We start from the raw sequence: 18,487 nt of genomic DNA, 5'->3' as shown, positions 1-18,487 counted from the left end.
TTGCCTCAGCCTCCCATGTAGGTGGGATTATAGGTGTGCGCCACCATGCCCAGCTAATTTTTGTATTTTTAGTAGAGACCATGTTGGCCAGGCTGGTCTTGAACTCCTGACCTCAAGTCGTCTGCCCACCTCAGCCTCCCAAAGTGCTGGGATTACAGGTGTGAGCCACTGTGTCTGGCCTGCTGGGGTAGAACTGAAAATACTCCTATTGTAGAATCAGCCACAATGATGTCTTCAGAATATTATACCATTAGGTCTATATTAATGCACGATGCAGTCATGGTCCAAGCAAGACAATATTTGTGAACCCCTCATTCTAAAGCTGTGTTTTCAGTAAAACATGTACTATAAAGTTACTCACACTTAATTTCAAATTTTCTTTTCATGTCAATTTCATAAAGCTAATTCTCCCAACCAAAGTTTTTATTAAAAAAAAAAAGTTTTATTTTATTTTCATAAAGCTAATTCTCCCCGGATTATGGCCAGGTGTGGTGGCTCTCGCCTATAATCCCAGCACTTTGGGAGGCCAAGGCAGGTGGATCACGAGGTCAGGAGATCAAGACCATCCTGGCCAACATGGTGAAACCCCGTCTCTACTAAAATGCAAAAAATTAGCCAGGCGTGGTGGCACATGCCTGTAGTCCTAGCTACTCAGGAGGAGGCTGAGGCAGGGGAATTGCTTGAACCCGAGAGGCAAGTTTGGAGTGAGCCAAGATCACGCCACTGCACTTCAGCCTGGTGACAGAGTGAGACTCCGTCTCAAACAAAACAAAACAAAACAAACAAAACAAAAATAAAACATCCAACAGAAAAAAGGAATCACAGATTGACATTCAAATAAAATACATTAAGAAAAAATATTAGTGGTTCAGGAGAAAAAAATATGTGTCTTACTCTGACATTTAAAATTGTACATTTCATAAACCTGAATATGCTAAAATTGAGAAGATGTAGCAAAGGAAGCATTCAGCAGAATTGTTTTCCTAGAGAAGCTATCATACATGCATTCATAGTATTTCAGTAAGATTTCAAGCCACAATATTTCATCAAGGATTATTAGGTGCTGTGTTGTGTATACAGTGGCATATGAAGTGCTATGGTGAAAAATACAAGAGAAGACATGGCCACTGTTCTTGAATGGAAAATGTAATTGGGACTAAAAGATATATATATGCATCAAATAATTAAGCAAGCCATCAATATGCAAATGCATGTTAATATGCTAAAAACTACATTGCTATAGCACCTAAAAGTATGGAAATTATAACTAGGGGGTCAAATGTATGTGGGAAAGGTTTAAGAAAAGCACATTACAGGCAGGGAAGAATCAAAAAGAAGGAAGAGTGAGGGGAAGTCTAAGCAGAAGATCTTAATAAAGCTGGATCCAAAGAGTTGACCAGGGTCAGCTAGTTAGCAATAATAAAGTGAAGTACCAGAATCAGGAAGAGGAAAGACATGAGGTCCTGAACAGCTATAATACTGTTTACTGCACAGGATCACTGGAAGACTTCAGGTATATTAATGCATACTGATCCTACCAGGAGCTTGCTAGCTACAGGCTCTAGTCATATTTTGTTTTGTTTTAAATTCAGTAATCCTGAATTCTCACAACTATTAGCAGAACCATCTGAGAGTTCAAACATATCCTAAAGATAATACTGAATGAATGAATGGGGCTCTATTTTCCATTTTCAATCAACTGGTATACAAGCCTCTATAGACAGATAAATGCAAGTCCTTTAAAAAATTCAGAACATCTTACTAGGCTGTCGATATATGGTGTCAGAGAACCACCAAGAAAATAAAGAGCTGGGGCCGGGCGCGGTGGCTCACGCCTGTAATCCCAGCACTTTGGGAGGCCGAGGCGGGCGGATCACAAGGTCAGGAGATCGAGACCACGGTGAAACCCCGTCTCTACTAAAAATACAAAAAATTAGCCGGGCGCAGTTGTGGGCGCCTGTAGTCCCAGCTACTCGGGAGGCTGAGGCAGGAGAATGGCGTGAACCCGGGAGGCAGAGCTTGCAGTGAGCCGAGATCGCGCCACTGCACTCCAGCCTGGGCGACAGAGCGAGACTCCGTCTCAAAAAAAAAAAAAAAAAAAAAAGAAAATAAAGAGCTGCAGAACTGGGAAAGCATCCACACATCCATACTAAACTACTTGCAGCCATCACAGTTGATTGTGTCAAGATGCCATCTCTAAGACATTCAACTGAAACCATTCTTGCTGCAATCCTACACTACATCGTTATTTGCATATGAAGGACAGATAAGACAACAAAGAAGCTCCCAGCTAAGGCATGACCCATCAAGCAATATGCAATATGGAATGGTGGGAAACAGATAACCCATGTTTTATGTGGCAATCAGAAAAGCAATAGTTCACTTTAAGCAAATGCAATAAATTATCCATGCCATTAAATGACAGGGCTACAAACGACAGAAAGGGCCAAGCTATCTTTACACGTTCAATGTGAAAGTGACCAATGGGAACATTATACAAAAATTAGTTATAGACCTGGAATGAAACTTGGCTATTTTTAATAGGCTTTATGTGTGTTCTATGCTTCCTGAAATAAGTTCATTCCTATCTAAAAATGCCTTCAGGTACCTTTAGTTTTGTTTACTTTTTATTTATAATGCCAAACAATTTATATGCTGAAAACCAACATAAAATAGTCAACTCTTGATTTAGTAGCATTCTGCCTACCCTCCCTGTGTTGACTTCTGTTTCCGCTTTCCTGACTTTATTGCCTCAAACATAAATAAAATCCCTGAAACTATCCCTTGCTACCCATAGCAAGAACCTCTATTTCACTGAAACTATAAGTTGCTGTCCCAAACCTGTTAAAACTTACTGTCACAGTTGGCTGCTATGGGCATGAAATGACAGTGAGGAAAAGGGGGAAGAAAATGGTTACAGGTGCAGACAGGCAGGAGATGAGACAGTTTTCAATAATCCTACAGAAGTATGTAAAAGTCAGCTGGCTGACAGTCCAAATCAAATCCCATTATAACAAATACCGTGGAAAATAGAAGTTAAGACTGTTACACCTATTAGGGCCGGTGCAAACGCACTGAGAACCTTAGGGGAATTTTTTTTTTCCTATTATTGAACAGAAAAATACTTCTCTCCTTAACCACCATCACTCTAAATCTCCCACATAAACTGCATAAAACTATCCTTTTACTCTGGCACTTAATGGCCAGATAATTTAGAACCACCCTTTTGTTCCACAAATGAGAAAAATAAGGCCCGACAAGGATCAGTAGATGGCCAGTGACTTAAGGCTGATGAAGGGAAGACCTGGGATTTACCCTGGCCTTTCTGGTTCCTGTTACATGACCTGGCTCAGGAAAGCCTTCCTCACATTGTTTCATGGTTAGAAGAGGATTTAACTTGCGTTTGCCATCGAGCATCAGCACTGGGTCCAGCCAGAGAGAGCTCTAGCTTGTATACTGACAATACAGTGGAAAGGATGGATGCAAATGTGAATTTTAAGATTTAGTATTTGGGTGGGTGGTGGGTGGCAAGGGAGGCAAGAAAAACAGGTATTCGGCATTTCCAAATCAATATGCCCCGTCCTCCCTCCCTTAACAGAAAATTTGTTACTTTAAATCAACCAAACATATCTATTCTTTCCCTTCTTACACTTCTGATCAATGGCTGGTATAAGAAAAACAAAAATGTCATTTACAATTGGTTATCAAAGGGGCAGGAAAAGAACATATGAATTCACACTCCCACACACCTGTTCCCCACTCTTTCCAGAGACTCACTTCCCAGGTTTTCTTGCTATTTGGTTTTTCTGTCTCCCCACTGTGGCAGTGAAGAAAAGTTGTAGACTGTATTAGCTGTGCTACTGTGCCCTTCATTAGCATGCACAATCAAAAGCTGACTGGAGGGGTGGGGAACAGGAAGGGGAACAGAAAAAAGGGAGACAGGGAAGGAGAGAGGAAGAGAGAAAAATGCTCAAATATTTAAGATATAAAATAAAACCATGAGGCAACATAGTGAACACATTTCCCCCTCTGAAGAAAGTTTAGCTGCAAATCGACAGTTTGTAGACGCTGAGCAAGTAGTCACAGAGCAGCTCTTCATTCCTTCTTGACCTGAAAATAAACAAGAACCAAAAACATACCTGGCTGAGTCCTGCAATCAGTGCTCAGCTAATCACATGGAGTGACTCCTGATCTTTTGATGAATGATTTGTTTCTCTTAAAATCACCCTGTTATGAAGTACAAGTGGTTTTTTAAAAAATACAACTATTATCAAACTACTTTAAAAGGTTTGTAAAATGTTCTAAAACTCTAATTTATGCTGACACTTCAACTTACTCAACATAAAAGAACATTTTAAAAGGCTGGAATGGGTTAGTCAGTATCTCATTGTTTGTAACACACACTACCTACCTCACAGGGTTGTTGTGAGAAAAACTGTCAGATTTTGAAAAATGCCTTGAGCTCCTCGAAGGAAAGGCGCTATATAAATGCAAAAACAAACAACAAAAATAAAAAGCTATTTGTATAATCTGTACTTGTAATTTCTAAACAGACTTACAATATTCGTTGTTGCAAAAATCTTTAAAACTCTGTGATACTTAAGAACTTTAAGATGCCACGGGTGGGCGTGGCGGGATAGAAGCCATGCTGCTGAAATTCTCTGCTTCCCATAGAATACACCTTACCATGAAGTTAGAAGCTTTGAAAACGTTCTTTACGGATTCTGGTCAAGCACTTAATTTTAAAGTGATATTTAAAGTGATTCATACTTTAACATCCAATAGTGGATATGAATAATCAAATACATATATAAGCAAAATAAAAATTAGATGGTTACAGCAGTAGAAAGATGAGTAAGGACTGTACAGGCTGACGTTCTGATTAGAAACACGAAGAAAAGTTCCAAAGAGAAACTCAGTGTCCTGACTCCGCTGATGTTTAAATGCTGTCTCCTGCTCAGCTCACTGCTAGCCTGAGTCTCCTTCAGCCTCAAAAAGGGGGCATTACTGAAGGCACTGATCCCTTTCTTACAATATCCCGCTCCCACTCCATTTAAAAATCGGAAGTATAGGCCTGGCGCGGTGGCTCAAGCCTGTAATCCCAGCACTTTGGGAGGCCGAGACGGGCGGATCACGAGGTCAGGAGATCGAGACCATCCTGGCTAACATGGTGAAACCCTGTCTCTACTAAATAATACAAAAAACTAGCCGGGCAACGTGGCGGGCGCCTGTAGTCCCAGCTGCTTGGGACGCTGAGGCAGGAGAATGGCCTAAACCCAGGAGGCGGAGTTTGCGGTGAGCTGAGATCCAGCCACTGCACTCCAGCCTGGGCGGCAGAGCGAGACTCCGTCTCAAAAATAAATAAATAAATAAATAAAAATCAGAAGTATAAACAACAACTATTTTTTTCTTGTTAAAAAGAAAAATTTAGGTTTCATAATTGACAAAAGTCAATTAAGTTCAAATTTCTCCCAAAAAATTGAAATTAGCATTTTGTTTGTACTATTTCTAAGTATTCACACTACAACTCTCGCTTGTTAGTAAATATAAGGATATATTAAGATTAAAACCTATGCACTCAAAACATAGCCAGTTTTGAAAATTATCCAATCATTAAACATCTACTGTTTCTTTTTCTTTTTTTTTTGAAAGTAAGAGTCTCACTCTGTTGCTCAGGTTGGAGTGCAGTGGTGTGATCTTGGCTCACTGCAACCTCCGCCTCCCAGGTTCAAGTTATTCTCCTGCCTCAAACTCTTGAGTAGCTGGGATTACAGGTGCACACCACCACGCCTGGATAATTTTTGTATTTTTAGTAGAAATGGGGTTTCACCATGTTGGTCAGGCTGGTCTCGAACACCTGACCTCGCGATCTACCTGCCTCGGCCTTCCAAAGTGCTGGAATTACAGGCATGAGCCAACACGCCCGGCCTAAACATCAACTGTTTCTAAACATTCTTCCTGTTGGTAGACTGAAAGAAGTAAAAGGAAGGCAGAAGAGTATAAAAAAGAGAAACTAAAAAGTGACAAATTACAGGTGCATAAACACGAACAAAGAGCGCACTATACAAGGAATATGTAGAGAGCTTAGAAATTAAAATCCAACAGCAGAATATCTTCTCGTCACTTCTTTTGCACCCCAAAGAGAGAGTCCATAAACTAGTAACTTGAGAGGTATTTATTATCAGTTTTCCTTATTTTCTAAATCCACATTCTAGTAAATTCTTGCTCAAAAGATGAAGAGCTAGAAGGGATAGTTTATTTTCAAGTAAATTCACTAAGGTTAAATGAAAACATGTATTTTTCACCAAGATTAACGTAAAGGTCATTAATAAAGTTTCTGTTCCCAAATATCAGTGTACACAAGAGTGTAAAAACACACATAAACCGAACACTCTGGTGGGAAGTGGACAGGATGTCCCTTGCACTGCCACACCAGCCTGAAGTGCTGGCATTGCTACGAACCCAGCCTGCTCTAACCAGGGAAGTAGAATGGTCTGTACCTCCACAGGTTATTTTAGGAACTGCATAATTAAATGTTGCACTAAAAAATATTTAAAAAATGATTTCTTCTGCAAGTTTAACCAGATTTAATTTTAGATGCTTCAATTTCTATGGGGAAAAATCTTACGCACTGGATGCATTTTAATTTAGGAGTCCTCAGTTATAGTAATGTCTTGAGTTCTAAAAGTATTTGTGTGGTAATCCTGAAGTTTACATTTATGACTACATGGTTTTATGTGAGCCCTAGGAAACGCCTACTAAGATATTTTTAGCAACTTATCACAACGAAACTGAGAGGCCAGATGGTTTAGGACCTAACTATTCCAAGTGTAGTCGGGGAGCTTGTTAGAAATGCAGAATCTCAGGCCCCACCCCAAAGCTGCTGAATCAGAACCTGCATTTCAACCAACTCCCAGGTGACTCTCACATAAACTAATTACGAGAAACAAGGGTATAGGAGGACTTTTATAGAAAATTGGAGTGTTTCCTTTTTTTTGTTTGTTTTTTTTGATACAGGGTTTCACTCTGTGGCCCAGGCTGGAGTGCAGTGGTGCGAATACAGCTCACTGCAGCCTCAAGCTCCTGGGCTCAAGTGATCCTCCCACCTTGGCCTCCCAAAGTGCTGGGATTACAGGCATGAGCCACTGCAGCAGAAAACTGGAGTATTTACTATTGCAGATGCTAACAACAGGCAGCCTTCTGGAATACGGCATGGGGATTTTAGAGTACATGAAGTTCTGTCATAAGCCACTAAAATTTTCATTGTAATTTTTTTTTTTTTTTTTTTTTTTTTTTGAGACTGAGTTTCACTCTTGTTGCCCAGGCTAGAGTGCAGTGGCATGATCTTGGCTCACCGCAACCTCCGCCTGCCGGGTTCAAGCAATTCTCCTGCTCTCAGCCTCCCAAGTAGCTGGGATTACAGGCATGCGCCACCACACCTGGCTAATTTTGTATTTCTAGTAGAGATGGGGTTTCTCCATGTTGGTCAGGCTGGTCTCGAACTCCCGACCTAAGGTGATCTGCCCACCTCAGCCTCCCAAAGTGCTGGGATTACAGGTGTGAGCCACTGCACCTGGCCCATTGTAATTCTGATGTAACACTTTCTAAAATGTTTTATATGCTTCCCTATCTTGATAATAAGGCATAATCAACATAACCTTCTTAATGACCCCAGGTCAAAATTCTGTGCCTTTGTGGTGACTTTCTGAATGCCACTAAACTATTGTGTCAGAGTGATTCATTCACACATTCACATTTCTTAACTCAGAAAAAAAAAAAAAAAAGAAAAAAAAAAACACTGGGGGTGCTACAGGGTGACAAATATCAGCATCTTCTAGGAGAAGAATAAGCACTGGTCTCATGTTCAATGGGCAAAAAAAAAAAAAAAAAAAAGAAAATGGACTTAAAATAATGAAAATTAGTCTTTTTTTTTTTAAAGGTGGAGTCTCAATCTGTTACCCAGGCTGGAGTGCAGTGGCATGATCCCGGCTCACTGCAACTTCCACCTCCCAGGTTCAAGGGATTCTCCTGCTTCAGTCTTCTGAGTAGCTGGGACTACAGGTGCATGTGGCCACATGCAGCTATTTTGTATTTTTAGTAGAGATGGGGTTTCAGCATGTTGGCCAGGCTAGGCTCGAACTCCTGAGTTCAGGTGATCCACCCGCCTCGGCCTCCCAAAGTGCTGGGATTACAGGCGTGAGCCACTGTGCCCAGCCCTGTATCTTTTCTTTTGAGACAGTCTCACTTTGTTGCCCAGGCTGGAGGGCAGTGGTGTAATCTTGGCTCACTGCAACCTCTGTCTCCTGGGTTCATGTGATTCTCCTGCCTCAGCCTTCTGAGTAGCCAGGACTACAGGCGTGCTACAGTCTGTACAGAATGTGTGACTACAGTCACTGCGTTCAGCCTGGATCTTAATCAATCAGGGCATCTAATGGCAGTCATTTGGCAGGGAACTGTTTAAATAGTCTCCCAACTCCATTTCCAATATTTCACACTTCATTTTAGTAGGTAAAGATATATGATAGAAAATTTTATGGCCAGGCACAGTGGCTCATGCCTATAATCCTAGCACTTTGGGAGGCCAAGGCAGGCGGATCACCTGAGGTCAGGAGTTCGAGACCAGCCTGGTCAACATGGTGAAACCTTGCCTACACTAAAAATACAAAAATTTGCTGGGTGCAGTGGCGCAAGCCTGTAATCCCAGCTACTTGGGAAGTTGAGGCAGGAAAATCACTTGAACACAGAAGGTGAAGGTTGCAGTGAGCTGAGATAATGCCACTGCACTCCAGCCTGGGCAACAGAGTGAGACTCTCTCTAAAAAAGAAAAAAAAGAAAAAAAAATTGTGAAAAAAACAAAAGCACGTTTTTAGCTGAATTACTTCTTTTGGACTTAAACTATAATTGGTAAGTGAAGCATATATAGTAAGTGAAGCATATAGTATCTTAATCTAGCAAGGGATAAAATTAAAAGGGGGGAAACAGGACACAAGATTTTCCTCCAATTACCTGTACTCACCAATTTCTACCTCTCCCAACTACTGATCAGTGACTATCTACCTGGGTATCAAGATCCCCCAGGGTTGCCACTGAAATTGGAGCTATATAATAACCCCAGTCTGGGTATGATGGAGATGAACTAGCTCTATCTTCTAAATCTCTGCTGTTATGCTTTCCCACCACACTAAAAAACCCTTTGCCATAGAAGTTAAGAGATAAAGCATAAAGCAAAGTTGCAAAGTTCTGACCTGTTTGGTGGCAGAAACATTTGTGAAATGATCTAATGGTCTTTTTTGAGGGAGAAATGATATTTAAGAGAATTAGAGAGAGACCTCAGCTGTTAAAACATGACAGATTTCAAGATTAATGTAATAATGTTTTTTATATACAGCATTTGGTACTCAAAACACTTACACATCCACTTTCTTACCTGTATACTGAATATAAACATGTCTTTAAAACTATTCACTCTTAACAATGATTAGCTGAATCCCAAAGATTAAACATGATGACAAAATTTCCCATCTCTACAGAGACAATGTGTAAGAGAAAAGTCTATGATAAAATCAAGAAAAAAAGGGACGTACCCTACTTTAATTGGAAACAATCATACATTTTCAAGGTTTTATAGGATGCTTGTCAGATTTTTCTTTTCGGTAAGATAACTGTCATCACTTTTTTTTTTTTGAGATGGAGTTTCACTCTTGTTGCCCAGGCTGGAGTGCAATGGCATGATCTCGGCTCACTGCAACCTCTGCCTCCCGGGTTCAAGTGATTCTCCTGCCTCAGCCTCCCAAGCAGCTGGGATTACAGGCGTGCACCACCATGCCCGGCTAATTTTTTCTGTACTTTTAGTAGAGACGGGGTTTCACCGTGTTGGTCAGGCTGGTCTCAAACTCCTGACCTCAGGTGATCCACCCACCTCGGCCTCTCAAAGCGTGGGGATTACAGGCGTGAGCCACTGCGCCCGGCATCATCAACTTTTAAAATAGAACATGAGAATGCTCCTCCAGCTTTATATGTTGATAGAAATGTTCTGAGGTAAAATAAGAACACAGAGTTAGAACTGACAAGATTCCTGGAGTCTTGTTCTCTGCTTCTCTTGGCTCACACACAGAAAAACCCTTCCACTGCAAAGAACTTTCCTTTACTGTCATTTTAAATTTTGAGCAAAAGTAAAATTAGCCATCTACGTTCTTGAATTCAACATCATCATCTGTTCCATTCAGGATAAAGACTGAAAATTACCTAGTATTCATTTTGTGTGTTTGAAAACCTAAATAGGGATCAAGAACCAAACTGGTTGCTAGGTCATCATTTTCACAGAGTTCCTTGGCGGACATTCCAGAAGATGGTACATAGCGACTCTGTCCTTCAAATCCCGAGTTACCATTACCTGTGAAAAGCAAAAGCAAGAAAAATTACTCAAATTGAAAACTACTTAAATCTGCCTTAAAAATTCTTTAGCCGCACCGACCATTCAAGCTGGTAATAAAGAACTGAAAAATCAATCAGTTTTAGTAATTAAGAATTTAATAACCTTTGCATAAGACAGAAAACCAAATGCAGTAAACCATCTCCGTTACTGAGAGTATTTTGATTAGCAGGTAGTAATAGCAGGTTCCAAAGGTTCACAAGAACAGGGTCTGCGTAGTTGTGAAAATTTGGTTCAAATGCTTGGCTCTCCCCCACCCCCTTCTCTCCAAGGAACACTGAGAAACAGGGGACAGGAGGATGTTCACTATTTTAACAAGTCAGTACACAGGGCCATTACAGATAGGACTGGGGTGAAAAGGCAAGAGGAACACAAGATAGTTTTTGCAAGAAGCGCCAGAACTCCAGATCTCAAGTATCAAAAGGAATCTCATGAAGTTCGGCTTCCTGCTTTTGGGCAGGTGAATGATTATTATCCTCACTTTGCAGGAAACTGAGGCACAGACAAAAAGAAACTTGCCCACAATTCCAGAGCTGGCTAGTAGAAGTGGGGAAAGAAGTAGAGAGAGAATGACAGACCTATTTCTACTGACCTCTGTTTGAAGCAATTTTGAATGAATGGATAAAAATAGAGACTCAAATATGTAACTGAAATAATTGGGTTTAACTGTGGAAGAAAAGCAATGTAAAGAAGGAAACGAAGGCCAAGTTATAAGAAGTTTCATCAGAGTTGATTAAGTTTGATGTATGTGCCACTGACAGTCCTTCCATGGACTTAGCACATAGTTTACGGAGGACAACAGCAATATAATGTTCAGGCTCTCAAAACCAAAATGGGGAAGAATGAAACACAGAGTAAAGTTTAACCTTTTCATCTACTTTTTCACAGAACAAATAGTTAAATGTAAGTTCCTGCCAAGGGCAGACATACGATTCTGCAATCAAATTATTTGCATGGAGCTATGTGAAAAGCTATCAACGTTAAATTTTTTGTAACAGCATAATAGCTTTATTGAAATACAATTCACAAATGATACAACTCACTTTTTTTTTTTTTTTTTTTTAAAGACAGGGTCTTGCTCTGTCACCCAGCCTGGAGTACAGTGGCGTGATCACAGCTCACCGCAGCCTCGAATACCTGGGCTCAAGGAATCATCCTGCCTCAGCCTCCCTAGTAGCTGAGACCACAGGCATGCATCACCAAACCTGGTTAATTTTTGTATTTTTTTGTAAAAATGGGGTCTCACCATATTGTCCAGGCTGGTCTCGAACTCCTGGGCTCAAGCCATCCTCCTGCCTCAGCCTCCCAAACCGCTGGGATTACAGGCATGAGCCACCAAGCCCAGTCTTTTTTTCACACAGGCATTTACAAGTATAAATTTCCCTCTAAATCACTGCTTTGGCTGCATCCTACAAATTTTAGTACGTTTTATCTTTCTTTTTATTCACCTCAAAATGTTTTCTGATTTCCTTTTTGATTTCTTCTTTGACCCACTGATTACTTAGAAGTGTGTTTCATTTCTACATATTTGTGAAATTCCCAAATTTCCTTGTTAATTTCTAATTTTCCTCCATTGAAGTCACAGAACATACCTTTTATTATTTCAATCCTTTTAAGTTTATTGAAGCTTGTTATACGGTCTAGCATATGGTCTATCCTGGAGAATGTTGCACTCGCACTTGAGATGAATGTGTATTCTGATGAGGTTCTAAAGATGTCTGTTAGCTCTCATTGGTTTACAGTGTTAAGCTGTTCTACTCATTATTAAAAGTGGCGTATCAAAGTCTCCAAATTATTGCTGAATTGTTGATTTTTCCCTTCAATTTTGTCAGTTTTTGTTTCCTGTATCTTAAGGCTCTGCTGCTGGGAAAGTCACTCACTGTATCTGAGATGGGGCACTGCTCTGTGCTCTCCCATTTCTCCTCATCGCTGGCTCTCTTTCTGCACCATTCTGGCCCAATAACATTCAGTGTAAGGCTATGTTATCGTCACACTCCGGTTTTCCCAACGTAGCCTTCTATATTTATCTATGCTTGGTAAAGTGTAACCAACGTAATGGCCATTTTCTTTTTTTGAGACGGAGTCTTGCTCTGTCGCCCAGTGGCGCAATCTCGGCTCACTGCAAGCTCTGCCTCCAGGGTTCATGCCATTCTTCTGCCTCAGTCTCCCAAGTAGTTGGGACTACAGGCGCCTGCCACCACGCCCGGCTAATTTTTTATTTTTTTATTATTTATTTATTTATTTTTTTGAGACGGAGTCTCGCTCTGTCGCCCAGGCTGGAGTGTAGTGGCCGGATCTCAGCTCACTTCAAGCTCCGCCTCCCGGGTCTACGCCATTCTCCTGCCTCAGCCTCCCAAGTAGCTGAGACTACAGGCGCCCGCCACCTCGCCTGGCTAGTTTTTTCTATTTTTTTTAGTAGTGACGGGGTTTCACCGTGTTAGCCAGGCTGGTCTCGATCTCCCGACCTCATGATCCGCCCGTCTTGGCCTCCCAAAGTGCTGGGATTACAGGCTTGAGCCACCGCGCCCGGCCAATTTTTTATATTTTTAGTAGAGACAGGGTTTCACCATGTTAGCCAGGATCGTCTCAATCTCCTGACCTTGTGATCCACCCACCCTGGCCTCCCAAAGTGCTGGGATTACAGGCGTGAGCCACCACACTCAGCCTGTAATGGCCATTTCTAAACTTTTTTGTTTGTTTTTGAGACAAGAGTCTCGTTTTTTTGTCCATGTTGGAGTGCAGTTGTGTGATCTCGGCGCACTGCAACCGCTAACTCCTGGGCTCAAGTGATCTCTCCAACCTCAGCTTCTCAAAGTAGCTGGGACCACAGGTGTGCAACACCATGACTGGCTAATTTTTCTGTAGACACAGTATTTTTCGTAGACATGGAGTTTCACCACGTTGCCCAGGCTGGTCTCAAACTCCTGGACTCAAGAAAATCCATTCACCTTGGACTCCTAAAGTGCCGAGATTACAGGTGTGAGCTACCATGCCCAGACGCATTTTCTAAATTCTTGTGTATCTATAACAATTCAACTAATTAAAACCGTTTTGCACTATGATACACAAAAGGAGGCCAACAGTGATTTGCTAAAAAGCTTAAGATATGCCTAGTTTACCGACCAGAATGAATACACTCTGATGTGATCACTGTGTTTCTCAATTCTTCACGTTCACGCTAGCTACTAAGGAGTGAGGCAGGACAAGGGTGCATGCGGCCAGCAGCCTCAGGAGTGAGTGGTGTCCATGCAGAGGACTAACTCATTCGGTCTTGCCTCTTCCTACTCTTGTCCTGAGCAGGAATTCTGTCTGGTTTCTACAGCAACAGTGACCTGATCTGAAATGGAAAGGTTAAGGGTAGCCTGGGCCCAATGAGTTGCATAAACCCTAAAAGGTAAGAAGGAAATCAATCAGAACTGGATTCAATCTGAAACTACAGAAAAACCACAGGCTAATCCAAATCCCTGGAAACAGGCCAATGCCAATCTGAATTAAGGATATTCAAAAGTGGCTAGATTCATGTTAGAAAAAGAAGAAAAGCCGTCCTCTTTAACATGACATACATTTGGACATATAGCTGCCTAGTTAGGTATACACTTGTCCTCAGTCATTTTACTACTTTTAGAGGAACTACGAAACATGCACCAAATCCACAACTTCCTGAACCCTTAAAAAGCAGCCTCTTTCCCACCAAGAGGTATAGAGGAAATAAAGTAACTTATCAGCAGTGTTTCACTGTCAGGATGAACAACTGTCTACCCTGTATAAATAGAATAAATTGCTACGATTTGTGAGGCTGCCCTAAAGCAGTCAGTTCTATCCATCCTCCATTCTACTTACGTAAATTATATAAGTAGAATTAAATAAGTTGGCGTCATTATTCATATTATTCCATGAAACATTTGTGGAAATTAGCAAAGAAGTACATACCTATACTTACATCTATTAAAAAAATACAGGTTAACCTGTAAGAAGTTCAATTAAAATTTTAAAAATTTAATAAGACTTATCAACCATTCAGGTATAAATTCTACAAAATATAAAGTAAGAGAAAAGCATGATTAAAATAATTATATGAAGCATTAAACTTGAGTTTTATATATTGTTTGATGAGAATAAAAATTGACACAACTTTGAGAGTAAAAAGACTATATTGTTAATTATGAAAATGCAAAAAATTATTTAAGACAAAAGAAAACAGAATATACATTACAAACTAGAAAGAATTACTACCCCATATCACAATTAGAACATTGAAGGTTTAAGTGTGTACATACATCTGCTCGACCTCCTCTCGACTGCATTTTTGCCAGCCTTCAGGGTGTCCTTCCCCGTGTGCTGTAATTTTGATTGATTCTGCTGATGGTCATTAGACAACTTGCCTCCATTTCTCCTGCCATTCACCACCATGTTCTTGGATTCTCCCAACCACTTCATACCCACAGACAGCCTGACCCAGGTGCATTTAGTCACTCTCTTCAAATAGCTTAGAGAATACTTTCAATGTTCTCTCCTAACAGAAACAAAATATGAAAAACAAAACAAAATGGGGAGGTAAATACATGAAAGATCATGCTAAACAGACCCTTGAGAAAGATATATAATATTAAAAGGACAGTCATTCACAGCATAATGATGTTTTGGTCAATGACAGACCACATAAACAATGGTGGTTCCATAAGATTATAACAGAGCTGAACATACACTTCATAAAATTCGTATTGCCTAGTATTTACTATATTATATTTTTTATTGTTATTTTAGAGTATATTCCTTCTACTTTTTTTTTAAGTTAACTATAAAACAGCCCCAGGCAGGTTATTCAAGAGCATTCCAGAGGAAGGCACTGTTATCACAGGAGATGACAGCTCCATGCATGTTACTGCCCCTGAAGACGCTCCAGTGGTACAAGATATAGAGGGAGAAGACAGTGATATGGATAATCCTGACCCTGTGTGGGCTGAAGCTAACGTGTGGCCTGTGTCTGTTTTTAATAAAAACATTAAAAAATTAAAAGTAGGAAAAAGTTTATAGAATAAAGATATTTTAAAAAGAATATAGTTGGGCATGGTGGCTCATGCCTGTAATCCCAGCACTTTGGGAGGCCATGGCAGGCAGACTGCTTGAGTCCAGAAGTTGAGACCAGCCTGGGCAACATGGCAAGACCCTGCCTCTACAGAACACAAAAAAGTGAGCCAGGCATAGTGCTGCGTGAGCCTGTGGTTCCAGCTACTTGAGAGGCTGAGATGGGAGGTCACGCCTGCAGTGAAGCCATGATTGCAACACTGCACTCCAGCCTGGGTGACAGAGCAACCCTGTCTCCCAAAAAGAAAAGAAAAGAATAAGTGTATTTTTGTGTCTTTTTGTCTGTTTTTTGAGACAGTCTCACTCTATGGCCCAGGTTGGAGTGCAGTAGCATGATTATGGCTCACTACAGCCTCAAATTCCAGGGCTCAACCCATCTTCCCACTCAGCCTCTCAAGTAGCTAGGACTACAGGCAGGAGCCACCACATCCAGTTCATTTTAAAACTCTTTTTTTTTTTTTTTTTTTTTTTTTTTTTTTAAGAGACGGGGTCTCACTATGTTGCCCAGACTGGTCTCCAACTCCTGGCCTCAAGCAATCCCTCCACCTTGGCCTCCCAATGTGTTGGGATTACAGGTATGAGCCACTGTGCTTGCTAAGAAAGAATATACATTCATTTATTTGAGACAGGGCCTTGCTCTGTCGCCCAGGCTAGAGTGCAGTGGCGCCATCTCTGCTCACTGCAACCTCCACCTCCCAGGTTCAAGCGATTCTTCTGCCTCAGTCTCCTGAGTAAGTGGGATTACAAGTGTGTGCCACCACACCTGGCTAATTTTTGTATTTTTCGTAGAGATGGGGTTTTACCATGTTGGCTAGGCTGGTCTTGAACTCCCAACCTCAAGTGATCCACCTGCCTCGGCCTCCCAAAGTGCTGGGATTACAGGCGTGAGCCACTGCGTGTGGCCTGAACATATTTTTGTATAGCTGTATGTGTTTGTATTTTAAGCCAAGTGTTACCATAAAAGAGTCAGAAAGTTAAAAAAAAAAAAAAAAAACTTTATAAAGTAAAACAGTTACAACAAACTAAGGTTAATTATTAAAGAAACATTTCAAAATAAATTTAGTGTAGCCTAAGTGTACAGTGTTCACAGAGTCTACAGTAGTACATATGTACTAGGTCTACACAATTACTCACCACTCACTCACTCACCCAGAGAAACTTCAAATCCTGCAATCTCCATTCATAGGAAGTACCCTTTACAGGTGTACCATTTTAAAATCTTTTATTCTGTATTTTTACTGTACCTTTTTTATGTTTATGTGTGTTTAGATAACAACACTGTGTTACCAGTGACTACAGTAGTCAGTACAGTAACATGCTGGACAGGTTAGTACCCTACAAGCAACGGCCCGGGTGTGTAGTAGGCTAGACTACCTAGGTTTGTGTAAGTATACTCTATGATATCAGCAAGGCAACAAAACCGCCTAACCTCACATTTCTAGAATGTGTCCCTGAGACACACTCTATGAGTGCCCTCTATGATATCTGCATGATGACGAAATCAACTAACCTCACATTTCTCAGAATGTGTGATATCCCTGTCACTAAACAATGCATGACTATAATTTAATAAATGATGTCTCCGCTCTTTAAAGACAATCTTGGCTCTCCCCAGTCATATGATGCCTGCTCAGGAATACAGTGGCCCCAGACTGAGCAGAATGTAGACAGAAGGTAGGGGCTCATTCTGACTTGTTCCTTGCTTGTGATTAGAATAGTACTGACAAACAGCAGGTGCTCAACAAATATTTCTTTCAGTAAACAGTAAGAACTGTCTTTGCTCCTTATTATACTGATATCTAGGTACAGCTCTATCATCTGCTCAAATCACAGGTTTTGGTAATGCTCTGAACTGGGTGAGTAAACTACATGGAAGTTACTTATCTCCTTTGTTCCAAGGCAAGCTTAGGAAAAGGCATCTATGCTAAGCTTTGTCCATCACAGTAAGAGACTCCTAACTGTTACGCTGGCTACTCATCACCACAAACAAAACTGAGCAGACGGACAAGAGTAAGGAAAGTAAAGGACTCTGTATCTTTTTGTTGTTGTTACTTTGAATTCACTGTTCTAGATATTTAAGAAACCAATACTCAGATATCAAAGTAGTGCCCATCTGGAAATGTCTACCTTATCATTCCTTCACAATGGCAACAAAACTGAGAAGCTACTGTATTTGGTAATATAAATGTATCCCTTACTATCTGAATTTGGGAACTGATTGATATGAATAGTGGGGGATGCTTGTAATTTATAATGACATTTGGAAATGAGGATATTATACACTGCATTCATTACTAACGGAATGAGAAAAAGGATGACCATGATCCCACCTCATTAAGGAATTGTGTGTTAGTGTAAGTCAGACTAAAAAGGCCCTACGATAAAGTGCAAAAATACAGAACTTCAGAGCCAGAGCTGCCTTAACATCACCAGTGTGACGCCTTCAATTTACAAACAAAACTGAGACCACATGCCTGAAGCCACATGATCCGCCCGCAGCAGTCTCATGAGTAAAACCCAGCACTGCTGCCCAACAAATTCTCAACTACACCAGACGCAGGTCAATTTCCTTTCCACAAACACATAGAAAAGTACAAATGATAAATTACTTTGAAGTATTCACAAAAATACATGCCTGGACATACCTTTAATGATACTCAACACAAACACAAAACATGAATTTTTACTTGATCTCAGATCTCTTTCCTGTTACAGGAATATCTGTGTGAGTTCACTGGAGGGTAAGACGTGCATGTGAGCAGCATGCTTAGGGGAATGGCAAAAAAGAAAATCTGATCAATGCTGAAGACAACTTTACAATTGTTTTCTAACATGAATTTTTCTTTTGGTTCCCTCACTGTTTAAGTTCAATTATAGTATTTAACTTTTAAAGTGCCTTTTGATTTTTCTTGTAGGTGTCACTAAATAGTCTTGTAGCTATTCTACATCAGTTATAAGGATTTTTCAATT

At 40.6% G+C, this 18,487-nt stretch overlaps 1 protein-coding gene across 7 annotated transcripts in view; it reads right to left on the bottom strand.

Moving 5' to 3' along the window:
• The window catches only part of KMT5B (lysine methyltransferase 5B), a 59,008-nt gene that overhangs the window by 21,685 nt on the left and 18,836 nt on the right, over positions 1-18,487 (bottom strand). For 3 of the 7 annotated variants that reach the window (XM_050758158.1, XM_050758165.1, XM_050758159.1), the window contains exons 2-4: positions 14,710-14,945; positions 10,246-10,393; positions 4,412-4,480 (exon numbers count right to left, since the gene is read on the bottom strand). In XM_050758158.1, coding sequence (XP_050614115.1) covers positions 4,412-4,480; positions 10,246-10,393; positions 14,710-14,869 — 377 coding nt within the window. In that variant the 5' untranslated portion in view covers positions 14,870-14,945. Of the gene's footprint in view, positions 1-3,749; positions 4,111-4,411; positions 4,481-10,245; positions 10,394-14,709; positions 14,946-18,487 lie in introns of those variants that run through there. The other 4 variants (XM_050758160.1, XM_050758161.1, XM_050758163.1 and 1 more) reach the window with 3 other exon arrangements.

Source organism: Macaca thibetana, chromosome 14 (assembly GCF_024542745.1).
Source record: "Macaca thibetana thibetana isolate TM-01 chromosome 14, ASM2454274v1, whole genome shotgun sequence".
NCBI lineage: Eukaryota > Metazoa > Chordata > Mammalia > Primates > Cercopithecidae > Macaca > Macaca thibetana.
The sequence above is the reverse complement of the archived record's forward strand: the minus strand, read 5'-3'. Positions and strand labels throughout refer to the sequence as shown.